At 45.4% G+C, this 16969-nt stretch overlaps 1 protein-coding gene across 2 annotated transcripts; it reads left to right on the plus strand.

The window, feature by feature from the left end:
* Positions 1–1681: 1681 nt before the first annotated feature.
* rcan1b (regulator of calcineurin 1b) lies at positions 1682–15606 on the plus strand. 2 transcript variants are annotated; one of them, XM_078243917.1, is made up of 5 exons: positions 1682–2096; positions 2183–2316; positions 13694–13867; positions 14031–14190; positions 14454–15606. In XM_078243917.1, the coding sequence occupies exons 2-5, from the start codon at positions 2203–2205 to the stop codon at positions 14630–14632; spliced, it is 627 nt and encodes a 208-aa protein (XP_078100043.1). In that variant the 5' UTR covers positions 1682–2096; positions 2183–2202; the 3' UTR covers positions 14633–15606. The 2 variants fall into 2 exon arrangements, with proteins under 2 accessions (XP_078100043.1, XP_078100044.1); XM_078243918.1 differs by having other exon boundaries at positions 2187–2316.
* The last annotated feature ends 1363 nt before the right edge of the window (positions 15607–16969 follow it).

Consider the following 16969-nt stretch of genomic DNA (forward strand, 5'->3'; position numbering starts at 1 on the left):
CCTGATTAAAATAATTTAGCTAGAAGTACGTACTGTCTAAAAAGTAAAAAAATAAGTAGCTAAAAGTACTGACTACACAGTTTAAAAAAAATAGGTAAAAGTTTTCTGTACATTTTAAGTTTATATGTTCTGTTATAATACGACTTTTGTTCTGGAAATATTACTACTTTTCTTTTTTTTGGAAAAAATGGTCTGTGCCCCGGGCCAACCAAGTCTCACGACAGTTCGTGAAATTTTCACATCATTGAATCTATTGATTTGTGTACACGGACACGTTTATCTCGTTTTTTTTCGTGATGGTCAGCACGTATTTTAAACTAATGTATTTCAATTGGAAGCATCTTTCCTGATCACAGCACAACTCTTTCTGCCCGTCTGGCTGCAGCAGAGACGCTGTATACAGCTTTGCTATTATTGGTATTTTTAGCCCAATAACTGCTGTTTACATTGGCATTGTTTTCCAAAGAATCGTGCTGTGATCATGAAAGATGCTTCCCATTGAAATACGTTAGTTTAAAAAAAACGTGCTGACCATCACAAAAAAAAACGAGATAAACGTGTCCATGTACGCGAATGAATAGATTAAATTACGTGAACATTTCACTAACTGCTGTGAAACTGGGCTGAACAGGTGCATGGTTCTAAAGGGTTGACCTTAGTGTCAGAGGTGTGTTTTGGACGTAACATGCAATAAACCAATCAGAGATCTTCTCCCATTCCCTTTAAAAGCCAGGCGCGTTTGGACCTTGGAGCATTGCTATTATGATGGAGGATTTGCTAAGCAGGAAAGAGAGATGTTCAGGAGAAGAAACTGATCTTGTGTGTGAAGTGAAAGCGCATGAGCAGATCATATCATAATACTATTTCACATTGTAATATATTTATTTGTAATTTTCTGCATGTGTGTGTGCTGCTGTGCGTCCCTGTGTGTGTAACAAGCATAGTGTGCACACACTGTGCACGAGCCTTGGAGCATTTTACTAATTCTCTGTTAAAATAACAATGAAATGCTGCGTTATTGACTTTAGACCAGGTTTTTGTTGGTCAATGGAGCGATCACTTCCCGCTGCCTCAAGATAGCAATACTCCCAGAATGTACCTGAACACACCTCCCTGTAACACCAGCACGCCCAGAATGCATCTGAACACACCTCCCTGTAAGACCAGCACGCCCAGAATGCACCTGAACACACCTCCTTGTAAGACCAGCACGCCCTTAGTTTCTTTCTTCTTTAATAGATTGATGTTGGGGCACTGTGGGGTAAATGTTGGGGCACTGTGGGGTAAATGACTCTCTTTAGGAAAGCATGTTTATGATGAGAAACATCAACTGATCTTCAGTTCCTGCATGATACATGACTGCATGCTAGAATCTAGTTCAACCTTTAACCTGTGGAAAGAGACTATTGTATTTTGAGGAAATAATACAGAATATTTTGAGAAATAAGTCTTAATATTCTGGTAACATTTCATAATATTACAATTTTTTTTACTTGAACTATTACGAGTTTTTTCTTGATATATTTCACCTTTATTTGTAAAATATGACAACTTTTTTTACTTGAACTATCACGACTTGGTTTCTTACCCATGTGCAGCCTGTAGGAGGGAACTGACCCAGCAGAGGGCGGCACAGAAACTGTAGCTGTTACCCCGAGGAGGAAGAGGAAGAAGATGAAGAAGAAGAAAAAGATTTAACGTAATTTCCTTAATCCCCTGCGCCATGCTAACAGCTTTAGCTAATATCCAGGCGATATATCTATTTCTAGATAGCATTAGAGACCTTTGTGTTGTTTTAGTTTCAGACAGAAGAACCTGTGTTTCTGCCACTCACGGAAAGGAGCTATTATTTTCCCGGAAGTAGGGAGGGAGAAAGGAGAAAGCGTCGTGTTTCTCTGTTTGTTCTTTTGTTTTGCAGTAGGCTAACGTTAGCTCTGCTAGCTCAGGGTTAGCTTAACGTTAGCTGTGTTAGCTCAGGGTAAGCTTAACGTTAGCTCTGTTAGCTCAGGGTAAGCTTAACGTTAGCTCTGTGTCTCAGCAGCCTGACATCTTAAGGAAATCCACTCTATGATGAACTAACGTCTGCCGCTGCCCCGGTACGTATACCTACTGCAGGAATGATGTATTTGTGTGTTAGTGAGACATTATGCCTAAGTAAATGTTTCCTGTCTCTGTTTTCCAGACAGACCGTGCGGATTAGGGATGCAGCCGGCGGAGAGAGGAGAGGCGACGGTGGATGTGAAGTTCACCGAGCTACCGAGCGCCCTGATAGCCTGTAAAGTCCCGCAGAGTCTGTTCAACGAAGGCGGTGTGAAGGTAAGACGCGGCCCCGCTTCACCTTATATTTGTAAAACCGTGTCACCGTGTTCAGCTGTGTGTGTGCCGACCTTAAGACTGTTGCTTTGGGATCAGTTAGAAAAATAAAGTGATGTCCTGTGAAGAAGGGTGAGCCGCTAAATCAGCGGCTTTTTGAATGGAGTTTGGTTGCTTTGTTTATTTATTTAGCTCTGGCAGAAACTCTTGAAGGCATACCGCTTCTTAGTTCAGCTGTGTGTGTGTGTGTTGTTTGTGTGAAGAAGAAAAGGGTTTTATTGCCAAGTACGTTTTTTAACACATACAAGGAATTTGTTTTGTTGTTGTTGGTGCACGTTACACATTCTTTAGATGGAATATTAAACAATATAAGTATAGGTACAAACAATATAAGTATATTTACACAGTATGTATTAAGTTAAAAATAAAGAATAAATAAAGATAAAAATAAAGAGCAAAGAGCATTACAGCGGAGAGAGAACAGTGGCATGAAGGTGGAGAGTCAGGGTGGGGTCCGGGCCTTGTTGATAAGGCCAGTGGCGGAGGGGAAAAAGCTGTTAATGTGACGTGAGGTTTTGGTCCTGATGGACCTCAGCCTCCTGCCAGAGGGGAGTGGCTCAAAGAGTTTGTGTCCGGGGTGGGAGGGGTCGGCCACAATCTTTCCAGCACGCTTCAGAGTCCTGGGGGCGTTCAGGTCCTGGAGCGGCGGCAGATTGCAGCCAATCACCTTCTCTGCTGACCGAATGACACGCTGCAGTCTGCCCTTGTCCGTGGCAGCAGCGTACCAGATGGTGATGGAGGATGTGAGGATGGACTCAATGATGGCTGTGTAGAAGTGCACCATCATTGTCTTTGGCAGGTTGAATTTCTTCAACTGCCGCAGGAAGTACATCCTCTGTTGTGCTTTCTTGAGGAGGGAGCTGATGTTCAGGATCCTGGCGTAGGTTCCTGCGGAGTCCAGGTGCCAGAGGATGTAGTGGAGGGCCAGGTTGACTGCATCGTCTACAGACCTATTGGCTCTGTAGGCAAACTGCACGGGGTCCAGGAGGGGGTCCAGGAGGGGGTCGGTGATGGCTTTGAGGTGTGAAAGCACAAGGCGCTCAAAGGACTTCATAACCACAGAGGTCAGGGCGACAGGTCTGAAGTCATTAAGTCCTGTGGTCCTTGGCTTCTTGGGGACAGGGATTATGGTTGAGGTCTTGAAACAGGCTGGCATGTGGCATGTCTCCAGTGAGGTGTTAAAATGTCTGTGAACACTGGAGACAGCTGATCAGCACAGTGCTTCAAGCTTGATGGGGAGACAGCATCCGGTCCAGCAGCTTTCCTGGGGTTCTGTCTCCTAAAGAGTCTGACGTCCCTCTCATGGATGGAGAGAGTCGTCACTGAGGTGGGTGGAGGGGGAGACCTTTGTGGAGGGCATTGGTGGGGAGGCCCAGGACCCTGCTGAGGTGGGGGAGGTGGAGGTGGAGCACAGTGGCTGTAGCTGTAGGGAGGTGTCGTGGGGGATGGTGTCAGGACTGTCCTTTTGTCTTTCAAATCGACAGTAGAACTTGTTCAGGTCGTTGGCTAGGCGTCGGTCATTGAAGGAGTGGGGGGTTTTAGGCTTATAGGTGGTGATCTGCCTAAGTCCTTTCCAGACAGTCGCAGAGTCGTTCGCTGAGAACTGGCGTTGGAGCTTGTCAGAGTACCGTCGTTTAGCCTCCTTCATCGCCTTGCTAAACTTGTACTTCGACTCTTTAAATCTGTCTTTGTCCCCACTCCTGAACGCCTCTTCCTTAGTCAGCCTTAACCTTCTGAGTTTGGCTGTGAACCAGGGTTTGTCATTGTTGAAACTCACCCTGGTGCATGATGGAACACAGCAGTCCTCACAGAAGCTGATGTATGACGTCACAGCCTCTGTGTACTCACCCAGACTGTTGGTAGCAGTCCTGAACACATCCCAGTCAGTAGAATCCAAACATGACTGGAGATCCTCCACAGCTACACTGGTCCACTTCCTTGATGTCCTCACTACAGGTTTGCAGAGCTTTAGTTTCTGCCTGTAGGTGGGGATCAGGTGGACCATGACATGGTCAGATAGTCCAAGTGCAGCACGGAGGACGGCGTGATAAGCATCCCTGACTGTGGTGTAACAGTGATCCAGAATGTTCTCCTCTCTGGTCGGGCATTTAATATGCTGTCTATATTTAGGGAGTTCATGAGTGAGGTTCCCTTTATTAAAGTCTCCAAGGACAATAACTAGGGAGTCCGGATTGGTCCGCTCCACACACAGTATCTGGTCGGCGAGCATGCGCTGTGCGTCCTGCACGTTGGCCTGCGGTGAGATGTAAACACCGACCAGAATGAATGAGTGGAACTCACGGGGTGAATAAAAAGGCTTACATTTTATGATGAACAAGCCCACCTTTTTACCAGAATGTCCAAAATTTCCAGTGAAGGGAGAAGAAAAGTGGGAAATAAGTCTGATGGTGTTGTTCCCCTGAAGTTCACGAGCTCTTCACTGGTGAATGAGATACGGGTACCATCGCAAGAAACAAAGTTAAAACACAAAACAAAACAGAGCAAACCAACACACCGTGTCACCACTCTGCGGCGCCATCTTGTCGTGTGTGTGTGTGTGTATATATATGTGTATGTGTGTGTATATATATATATATATATATATATATATATATATATATATATATATATATATATATATATATATATATATAATGTGTGTATGTATGTATATATGTGTGTGTATGTATGTGTGTATATGTATATATATATATGTATGTGTGTGTATGTATGTATATATGTATGTGTGTGTGTGTATATATGTATATATATATATATATGTATATGTGTATATGTGTGTGTGTATATATGTGTATATGTGTGTGTGTATATATGTGTATATGTGTGTGTGTATATATGTGTATATGTGTGTGTGTATATATGTGTATATATATATATATATATATATATGTATGTATATATATATGTGTATATATGTGTGTGTGTGTGTATATAGACACACACACATTATCTTTTACTCGGCCATTTTCTTTTTGTAGATATGTGAAGTCAGCAACATGGACAGACAGCAGGACTGTTGTTGAATATCTTGATATTATATATATATATATATAACTTGTGATAAACATTTGGTAAGTGTTCTGAGGAAATCATTTTCAACTGTCATTTATTGAACAAATTTAACATTGAACTGAATGAAACGGCAAAAAAAAACGTTGAAAAGACAAACGCCATTCAAAGTGACCCCAAAGTCTTGAAATCGGCCAACGTTACACACACACACACACACACACAGTGATTTTAGCGTGCATTCACCACAGCGCTAGGGGTGGGCAATATGGACAAAAAATAATATCTCTATTTGTGACGATAACAAATATCCTTAACGATATATAAGATAACGATATCCTTTAAATGTGTTTTTAAAAGTCTGAGTTACTTAATCACTGATGATAATAATGGACACATTGTTGAATGAAAACAGGTCTTATTTATTTTCTTTAAAATGTAAGTATTCAAGTAAAAACAATTCAAAGACATACTAATTGAACTAGGGTAGGAACATTGAACTCTGAGTACACATTCAGTTGGTCACCTCTGCTGTAATGTCAATTGTGCAGACCCCCCCCCCCCCCCCCCTCGACTCATTTCCTGGTTCTCCTTCTCCATAAACATGAGACTTTCCATTCCAGACTTAATCTTGTATTTGCCTTTACCTACTTTGTCATTACTGATGATTATCACAAATCTAACTGTGTCAATATTTTGTGAAAGCTCCAATATGTAATCCTACAATGCATTGCTGCAATATTGATATTGAGATATTTATTATTATGATATTAGATTTTCTCCATATCACCCTATGTTGCCTCTAGAGTCTCTCTCACACACACACACACACACACACACACACACACACACACACTCACAGACACACACCCTTAAGCCTCTCTATTAATACCTCCATAAAGCATGTTATCAAAGAGTATACTTTCCATCCGCTCCACCTCTCTCTGTCCTGCATTCTTCCAGAAGATTTCTAGATGTAGAAACATGAACTAAATATTTTTCAACACAAGTTATTTGAACTTTTTGAGATGCAGAGTGTTAAGCCGTTTTGACAGCAGGGAAAGGAAACCGAACAAAGCACACAGAAGCCGTTCTCTAAGGGTTAACTGAGCCGTGTGTGTGTGGTTTTCCATTGAACAGAAAGGCTCTCTCTGTGTGATTACTCAGCGTTAGTGTCTGTCAGAGAGAGATCGGAGAAAAAAATAAAGAGGCCGTCTCCAGTGAATGAATGGGAGAAGGAGGGGATTGTGGGTAATGCGTCAGCGGTTGGCAGCAGCTGATTTAAGCAGCTGGTGAGCAGTCGGGAGGGAGATATTTTCAGCTTTCCACACCCAAATCTCTGGAAGATTCCTCGGGTTTGCTGCAGAGCCCCGGCGCTGCACACAGAGCCGAAGCAGAGGGGCGACTCAGCGATTGTTCTGAGTTTCAGTGTCAGCGCTCAACGCTCCAGATAACCTTGGACTGCTGTTAGTGGGGGGGGGACACACCGCGGAGAAGGAAGAACACAAAGCTTTGCCAGTAATTTTTTTTAAAAAGCATTTTGTGACGTTTTTTTGTGCCTTATGTACTTTTTTTTTTTTTTTGCTTTTTCACATTTTGATCTTCCACCGTGAAGACGGAAGAACAGAAAGCTTTGTCACAGAAAAGATCCAAAAGGTGTCAGAGGCCGGAGCTGGCTCCCTTCTCGCCCGTCATTCTGGGGAAGTCAACGCTCCTCCCATCCCCCCAGTTTCCCCCGTCCTCTTCCTCGCCGCCGCCACTCAGGGCGCTTCCAGCATCGCCGCCTGCGCACATGGCGCTTTCAGCGTCCTGGCGTTGTGCCCGTAGTTCGGGCATCAGGTGGAAAAGGTTTCACCTCCCCGGATCGCCCGGCATGCACATCAAGACCACCAAGTGTAACCGCTTCTGCCTGGTTGCCTCCGTGACCAACCAGGAAGTGTTCAGCCGTCCCGAGGCCCAGGTAGGAGATTGTTCTCAAACCCATTAATCCATATTTGGGTGTTAAGAGTTGGCCATAAACAAGTGTCACAAGTCAAGTTTCGATATAAAAGCCATTCTGATACTGAGAAAAACATGTGCACTCCATCATGACTCAGTGTGCTGCAGAACGACTCAGCAAAACGCCGTTTTTATTCAGACATTCAGACTGTGACCAACTACAGCTCATAATTGTGTGTGTGTGTCCCCGTCCTGATGCATCTTTGGCACTTTCCCCAATGTTTATACGTTCTGTTATGATTTTTGGTCCTTTTTTTGACTTGTTTTTGTACATATTATATATATATATATATACTCACAAGCCCCCGGCTGAGCGCCGCTACGTTGGAGTTTAACCCGGTGGACGAGAGGGTCGCCTCCCTACGCCTGCGGGTTGTGGGGGGGGAAAACTCTGACTGTTGTTTGTGCATATGCACCAAACAAGAGTTCAGAGTATTCGGCCTTCTTGGAGACCTTGAGTAGAGTCCTGCATGGGGCTCAAGTCGGGGACTCCATAGTTCTGCTGGGGGACTTCAACGCGCACGTGGGTAATGATGGAGACACATGGAGAGGCGTGATTGGGAGGAACGGCCTCCCTGATCTAAACCAGAGTGGTTGTTTGTTGTTGGACTTCTGTGCTAGTCATGGATTGTCTATAACGAACACCATGTTCGAACATAGGGATGCTCATAAGTGTACTTGGTACCAGAGCACCCTAGGCCAAAGGTCAATGATCGATTTTATAATCGTTTCATCTGATCTGAGGCCATATGTTTTGGACACTCGGGTGAAGAGAGGGGCGGAGCTGTCAACCGATCACCATCTGGTGGTGAGTTGGGTCAGGGGGTGGGAGAAGACTCTGGACAGACCTGGTAAGCCCAAACGGGTAGTGCGGGTAAATTGGGAACGTCTGGAGGAGGCCCCTGTCCGACAGACTTTCAACTCACACCTCCGGCGGAGCTTTTCGTGCATCCCTGTGGAGGCTGGGGGCATTGAACCCGAGTGGACAATGTTCAAAGTTTCCATTGCTGAAGCTGCGGTGAGGAGCTGTGGTCTCAGGGTCTTAGTTGCCTCAAGGGGCGGTAACCCACGAACACCGTGGTGGTCAGGGAAGCCGTCCGACTGATATGTTATCCCAGAGGACTCCGGAGGCAGTTGCAAGGTACCGAAGGGCTGCAGCCTCTGCCGTGAAAGAGGCAAAGCAGCGTGTGTGGGAGAAGACATGGAGGACTTTCGGTCGGCACCAAGGTACTTCTGGAAAACCGTTCGCCACCTCAGGAGGGGGAAGCGGGGAACCATCCAAGCTGTGTACAGTAAGGATGGGACGCTGTTGACCTCAACTGAGGAGGTAATAGGGCGGTGGTAGGAGCACTTTGAGGAACTCCTAAATCCGACTAATACGCCGTCTATGGTAGAGGCAGAGCTGGAGGATGAGGGGGGATTGGCATCAATTTCCCTGGTGGAGGTTGCTGAGGTAGTTAAACAACTCCACAGTGGCAAAGCCCCAGGAATTGATGAGATCCGTCCAGAAATGCTTAAAGCTCTGGGTGTGGAGGGGTTGTCTTGGTTGACATGCCTCTTCAACATTGCATGGAAGTCTGGGACGGTGCCTAAGGAGTGGCAGACCGGGGTGGTGGTTCCCCTTTTTAAAAAGGGGGACCAGAGGGTGTGTGCCAATTACAGGGGTATCACACTTCTCAGACTCCCCGGTAAAGTCTACTCCAAGGTGCTGGAAAGGAGGGTTCGGTCGATAGTCGAATCTCAGGTTGAAGAGGAACAATGCGGATTCCGTCCTTGTCGTGGAACAACGGACCAGATCTTTACTCTCGCAAGGATCCTGGAGGGAGCCTGGGACTATGCCCAACCAGTCTACATGTGTTTTGTGGATCTGGAGAAGGCGTATGACCGGGTGCCCCGGGAGATACTGTGGGAGGTGCTGCGGGAGTATCGGGTGAGGGGGGTCCCTTCTCAGGGCCATCCAATCTCTGTACGACCAAAGCGAGAGCTGTGTCCGGGTTCTCGGCAGTAAGTCGGACTCGTTTCAGGTGAGAGTTGGCCTACGCCAGGGCTGCACTTTGTCACCAATCCTGTTTGTAGTATTTATGGACAGGATATCGAGGCGTAGTCGGGGTGGAGAGGGGTTGCAGTTCGGTGGGCTGGGGATCTCATCGCTGCTTTTTGCAGATGATGTGGTCCTGATGGCATCATCAGCTTGTGACCTTCAGCACTCACTGGATCGGTTCGCAGCCGAGTGTGAAGCGGCTGGGATGAGGATCAGCACCTCTAAATCGGAGGCCATGGTTCTCAGCAGGAAACTGATGGAGTGCCTTCTCCAGGTAGGGAATGAGTCCTTACCCCAAGTGAAGGAGTTAAAGTACCTTGGGGTCTTGTTCGCGAGTGAGGGGACAATGGAGTGGGAGATTGGTCGGAGAATCGGCACAGCAGGTGCGGTATTACATTCAATTTATTGCACCGTTGTGACGAAAAGAGAGCTGAGCCAGAAGGCAAAGCTTTCAATCTACCGGTCAGTTTTTGTTCCTACCCTCACCTATGGTCATGAAGGCTGGGTCATGACCGAAAGAACAAGATCCAGGGTACAAGCGGCCGAAATGGGTTTCCTCAGGAGGGTAGCTGGCATCTCCCTTAGAGATGGGGTGAGAAGCTCAGTTATCCGTGAGGAGCTCGGAGTAGAGCTGCTGCTCCTTTGCGTCGAAAGGAGCCAGTTGCGGTGGTTCGGGCATCTGGTAAGGATGCCCCCTGGGCGCCTCCCTAGGGAGGTGTTCCAGGCACGTCCAGCTGGGAGGAGGCCTCGGGGGAGACCCAGGACTAGGTGGAGGGATTATATCTCTAACCTGGCCTGGGAACGCCTCGGGATACCCCAGTCGGAGCTGGTTAATGTGGCCCGGACAAAAGGGAAGTTTGGGGTCCCCTGCTGGAGCTGCTACCCCCGCGACCCGATCCCGGATAAGCGGATGAAGATGGATGGATGGATATTTTTGATAGAGGTCATACATTTTGCTGGTTTCTGATTCTTGTACAGTGCTATACTTTGTAGAGTTATTTAAATAAAGTGTTGTTTGGCAGTGATCTGAAAAGGGAAGTTGTGGTAAAACTACAAATTCATTGATATCCTCTGGGTTGATATCGGTTATCGTACAATCCACCACACTGTTACCTAACACAGAGGAATAGGTCATTCTACCCAGAGAGTCACCACGGGTCCTTCCATTAACTAAGTACAAGCCCAGGCTTTTGCATATCTGGAGAACTTGTTTTCCGTTTTTGTTTATAATATTGTCAAAACTTTGTCTTTGTGGTATTGCGTGAGCTGGGACTGGGGAGATTTGGCCGAATATGTGTTTGTTTCCATCTACTTCGATGTAGTCTTTCTCTTTTCTAGTTCTTGCATTGAGATCTCCACATATTAAGATGTGACCCAATGACTGGAAATTAATTATCTCCTTTTGAAGTTCTTGAAAAATCTCCTCAGTGTAATAGGGGGAGTTTGAAGGTAGGATATAGATTGCACATAAATATATATCTCTGGTGCTATTAACTATACCTCTGTTGATTTTTATCCAGAGGTGAGTTTTTCCTTTTTTCACTGGTGAGATATCATTTTATATTGTGCTTTATGCCAAATTAATGTTCCTCCTGAATCTCTTCCATTTTTAACATTTTATTTTTTTTACAGAAAATTCTATGTAATTATGAGGACAATTAGATAGTAAATATGAATGGATTCATGTAGAATGATGATATCTAAATTTACACTTTTTACAAATTCAGGATCTGTAGTTTTATCCCCAAACGTTGTGGAGTACAAACCCTGGATATTCCAACTACTAATTGAGAATGACATTTGTCTAGATACAGGATCTGTGTTTCACATAGAAATATACAATTAAAAAAAAAAAATCCAACTCCAACGATATTAAGTACTATAATTGCTATGTACCTATTATTATGTTTTTGTATCCATGTATAGGTTTGGTGTCTAATAATGTTGAAAGCCCATGTTAATTTAACAGTTTTGAGCACAGCAAGGTGACTAGGTCTCTTATCTGGTTTGGATTCCAGTGGGCAGATGGTGGTATTGGTGCTCTGGCAGCTATGGCGTAGCTCTCTCTCTGGCTGGGGGGGCTGAGGCATGTAGGTAGGTAGCTCCCTCGGTGGATGGTGGGCTGTGACTTTGTTAGGTAGACAAGTCTCTCTGGGAGGGGGGCTGTGGCAGGTACATTTCTTGGTTTGTTTGGTTGTACTGTTGTTGTGGTTGTTTTGTGTAGGGGGGCTGCTGAGGGTACATCTGCTGGGTAGGGTGACGTCTGCGTGGGTGAAGAGAGTTTCCTGATTGAGTGGAGTTTCTTCTGCGGTCAGGTGTGGATGTGCCTCGGCCTAGGGCTGTGTCTTTGAGGCTCTTTGCAAATAGCCCCACCGCTCTCTCACTGAGGTGGATGTGGTCACATAAGTGCTGCTGAAGTATGTTTCTGTGGAGGGCTACATGGATGTTCTGCAGTTGTGTGCATTTCTTTATAATCTCAGCGTTGATTGTGTTAATTGTGTGTTGGGGTGTGTCACTCCTTGGAAGTAAAGATGATATAGTTACTCTTGCTCTGGGGTATTTCTCTCTCGCTTTCCTTGCCACCTGCAACAGTGCTGTTGGTAAGTCGCTGATCCTTGCGGTCAGGTCGTTGGTCCCTGTGTGGATCAAAATGTGCTCCACATCTTGGTACCTCTGTTTGGATAGCTGCTCACTAGCCTTCTTCGTGGTGGGGCTCCAGAGTTTCACTGCTTCTCGGCCTGGGAAGAGGCGTTTTAAGTCAATGTATTTCCCGTTTGAGTCGCACATTAATATGATCTGAGAAGTGTGTGCGGTGTGTGTGTGTGTGTGTGAGATTGGGTTTATCAGTACTGTGGTCAGTGTGTGTGTCAGTGTCTGTAGTCAGTATGTGTGTTTGACGGGGTTTTGGGGGCGAGTAAGTGGTGGGGGTTGGGTGGGGTGTAGTGGGTTCCGATAGAATAGGAGGGTTCAGGGGCAGGGAAGCGGTGGGTGTAGGGTTGATTGGAGGGGGGCGATGATCTCTCAGCTCTTCGCTCAGGGCGTGGACCTCAGCCTGTAGAGCTTGTAGAGTCTGCAGCTGGTTGCTCTGGGTGGTGGAGTGTTCGGGTGAGATCCTCCATCACTCTGCACAGGGCTAACCTCAGGGCCTGGTTGTCTTCCTCCAGCTCCTTCATGGCCTGGTACAGCTCATGGATTTCAGCCTTCTGTTGTAGGACCATACTGCTTGGCTCACTCACTACTGGATGTTGTTTCTCACTGTTGTTGTGAAGGCAGGTCAAGGTCTTTTCTTTGAAGTCCACAAACTCCCTCTCCAGGATGGAGAGTCCCTCTCTCAGTACCTTCACACTGGTGGAGAGATTGGGTCACATGACTGCTGCTGGGGACGGCTGGTCTCTCTGGGGTCTCTTGCTGTTGTCGGTTTCCTTTCTTCTTTTCTGCTACGCTTTTCATTGACTGGAAGTGTTCGTAAAAATTATCCAGGCTATTTTCTGATCCCTGGATCATGCCATTGTGATAGATGTTGATGGTCAGGGTGGGAGAGGTCTTCCTCGCAGACTGTAATTTGTCTTTCTTTTGCTGATTTCATTCTTTTTAACATGGGTGAAGATTTCACAAAAGGCTGCATGCCAGGCAGGAGGATGATGTGTGAAGAAAAGCAGGTTGCTTTTGATCCTACAGTTTCCCTTCATGGTAAAATCTGCAATGATCCTCTCAGGTGAATCCTGGAGGGCTTTTGTTTTGAAGGACTTCCTATCTTTGTGGGAAGTCACATGGTCCGGATACTGGATCTCGTATCCGTCAGTGTCCGGTGGCAAAAGCGGCAGATCTGAATCTTTTACCGGCAACGTTAGATGGCTAATAGCAGAGCGGCATCCATTCACTCGGACCGACGGTAGGTTTTATTTCCTGTAGTCAACGTTACCGGTTGGTCCTTGTAACGTTGATTAGTGTTCGGTCGTAATGTTAACGTTACCATTACAAGCTAGCCAACGTTAGCGTTCCGTTGGTGCTGTCAGTTGTCTTCTTTGTGTTCATATTTGAGGAAATAATAAACAGATTTTATCGGTCTTGGTCTCAAAAATATCCTCTCTGTTTTATGTTCTTCGTGTCAGGAGTAGAAATTGTAAATTGAACATTTCACCATGAAAGCACAGTAAATGTATAAAGAGCTTGTCATTTTGTTGCCAAACAGTTCGGAAACCATGGCAACTCTTTATTTCTCTCTCTCTCTCTCTCTCTCTGTGTCTGCAGGCTGGTTTTGAGTCCTTGTTCCGGTCCTTTGACCCAGCGGTGCAGTTCCAGTACTTCAAGTCGTTCCGGCGGGCACGGATCAGTTTCAGCGACGCTCTGGCGGCGGCCGAGGCCAGACTCCGCCTCCACAAGACGGACTTCAACGGCAAAGAGATGAGACTGTACTTCGCCCAGGTACTGTCTGGGAGAACATCTGGAAATGAGTGTTCTAACGTCGCCATAAACACTTCAGAGCCACATAGTCCTCCATATTACATTATTTCATCAGCAGATATTAATATAATCCTATAAATATGTTGTTAGAAAAGTAAGCCACTGTGTGTCTGAACTTGTGCAGTCGGTGCACATCGGGAGTCCTCGGCTGATGCCTCCTAAACCAGATAAACAGTTTCTGATCTCTCCGCCGGCATCGCCGCCCGTTGGCTGGGAGCAGTCCAACGACGCCATGCCCGTCATCAACTACGACCTGCTGTGTGCCATCTCCAAGCTCGGGCCAGGTACGTAACACGCCGATGACCAACCAGAGCTCAAAGGTACAGCACGCGGCCAATCACACGCCAAATGGTCTGTATCCACAACCTTTCATTTACGCCATTGCTCTGCCTGACGTCCCTCATTTTACGCCCGGATGTCCAGCTTTTTGTCTTAGTTCATCTTCGTTTTATTTCTTCTTAATGAACCCTTGTAAACCGATAAAAACAAAAGTAGCTTTGAAAGTCTTTGAACCTGAACTTCTTCTCTCCTTGTGTGTACTGTTTAGGGGAACAGTACGAGCTGCAGATGGCCACACCCACCACGCCGAGCGTCGTCGTCCACGTCTGCGAGGACGAGCGCGGCGGCGCCTCTGCCCCTGACGACAGCGACCCCGATGAGCAGCCTCGCCCCTTGCGGCCGCGGATCGTCCAGACGCGGCGGCCGGACTTCGGAGAGGATCAGTGAGCAGCGCCGCCAGGGAGTGGAGGTATTTCATGGTGACGGACGGAGAGGGGGAAACGCTCTGGCAGCAGCGGCGTCTCGGACACCAAACATTTCATATCGACAGAGAAAAGTTAGAGACCCACGCTGCGTTCACATCCCAGGGGAAGAGCGGAGGTATGAACTTGGTAGAAGAGAACACGGTTGTGTTTAGCCTTCAGATGATTCGAGGATGAATTCTTTAATTAGTTCAAAATCTGCGGAAAATATGGAGAAGATTCTGCTAAAATCTGGGGGAAATTCTGTTAAAAATATGGGGAAAATACAGCTGAAAATGTGTGTATTTCTGCAGATCGTGTTTTCCTGCTGATGAAATAATACGAGACAGAACTGAAGGAAATATTAGTTTTGAAATGTAGAAAATAATGTAAGGTGTAATGTTGTGATTGTAGTTTTTAGGTAAAATGGTGCTGGAGTTTATTTTGAAATGTGTCATAACTTTGTGTTTGTGAGACGCTCAGCTGCAAAAACAATAAAAGTCTGTACAAGAGCATCAAAGAGATCCTGACGTTGGTTATTCCCACATGACATGAATGCAGCGTCAAGGTTTTCACATTTTCCTCATGTAGAGTTTACTGCATTGATCTGCAGCATAACTCTCCTGTCGTGCATGATTAAATATGTGTGAGTTATGAATGCTTCCTAAGTTATTGTATGTATGTATGTATGTATGTATGTATGCATAAAGATAGTTGGTGATTTGGCAGCACTTCCAGCTCAGAGCGTCTGTGTGCTCTGACGTCATACTCGTCACTGGGTTTGGATTTAAAGCTGTGAGGAAGAGACGACTGTCAGAGAGCAGGTAGTCAGATTTCTGATTCAAACAAGTAAAAAGCCTGTTGCAATAATCCAGGCGTGATGAGATAAAAGCATGTAAAATAGTCTGTGTATTTAAAAGTTTAAATTGTGATTGTGATTAAAAACATGATGGCACCAGTTGACATGACAACCTGTCTTCTGTACTGACTGGATTTATTCATTGACTCAGTGGTCATGTGCTCCATCTAGTGGACTGATAGCAGAACTACAGCTCACCTGTGGTTTCTCTGCCTCGTGTTGTAACCATGGTTACAGCTGCTGAATCATCTCTCAGCACTCTGCTCAGTCCAGCATCATGATTCAGTCAGAGAATGCAGAAAGGCAGGACACAGTGGATTTGATGGTGGAAACCTTTCACCTTTACGGAGCTCTGGAGGTGACTAAGAGGGTTTTAACATCAACGTGAATGATGTGGTCCAGAGTCTGGACCTGGACTCTGGAGGTGACTAAGAGGGTCCAGAGTCTGCCAGACACCAGCTCAGGACCAGAAGGTCAGTCACACTGTTTATTCTGTATTTCCAGGCAGAAAGACTGCTTCACAGTGACATATACTGTATGTAATGGGTTGACTGACTGTGAGGAGTATTTGCATGTCAGTAAATGTAATTGTAATAGTACATCCTTTGTAGAAGTGCTATTGCTGTTTATTAATTTATCAATGATAATTCAAGTGTTACTATGCATTTTCACAAATAATCAAATAAAACCAGTAATAGCATTATTTCTCTGTTTCAGTGGATGCCAGTGGTGATAAAGAAACCAAAGGTACATTAGCAAAATGATTATAAAAGTGTGATTCTGCTTTGTTGTGTGTATGTTTTTAAAAAAAAGAAGAAAAAAAGTCCATCTTAAATATTTGATTATTTTCTGAAGCCACTGTGCACATGGCACAGCATTTGAAATGACACAAAATCACGTGATTTTTTTTATTTTTCATTTTTTTTTTTTTCTGGAGGTAAATAAAACCAGTACAAATTGGGAACAATTAAGCCATTTGGAGTAGGTTGGTGTCAACACACAAACATGACCCTCAGTGTAAAGCTGACAGAGGATCAGCCATATGCCGTGTGTTGGACAGAGACGAGCAGCTTCACAGCTTTCTCAAGGCTAACCTGACTTTATTTATACCTCTGTTGGCGACAAGCACTTGAGGTGAAACCAAATATCTCCAACAGACTGGGGATGGAGGCACCCAAGCTACTCAAGACCACTGTGGACTCTTTTACAGGCAAGCCAGTCCATTCTTGAACTCGTATAAATACATCATTTGGTTGTGCCATTTCTAAAAATGATCAGGGGGCCCTGAACATTGTGATGTACCAAATTCCATGCTTACATATCAACTGGACCATTATGCGTCTGCATCTGTAGACAAACGGCATAATACTGTATTTGTTTTATATTTGTGTTTAACACAGGATTGTTCCGGTACCAGAGCCACCACGACACATCTCAAAATACCAAGAGAAGCTTCAGCCAAAA

The sequence above is a fragment of the Sander vitreus genome, chromosome 24 (genome assembly GCF_031162955.1).
Source record: "Sander vitreus isolate 19-12246 chromosome 24, sanVit1, whole genome shotgun sequence".
Lineage (NCBI taxonomy): Eukaryota > Metazoa > Chordata > Actinopteri > Perciformes > Percidae > Sander > Sander vitreus.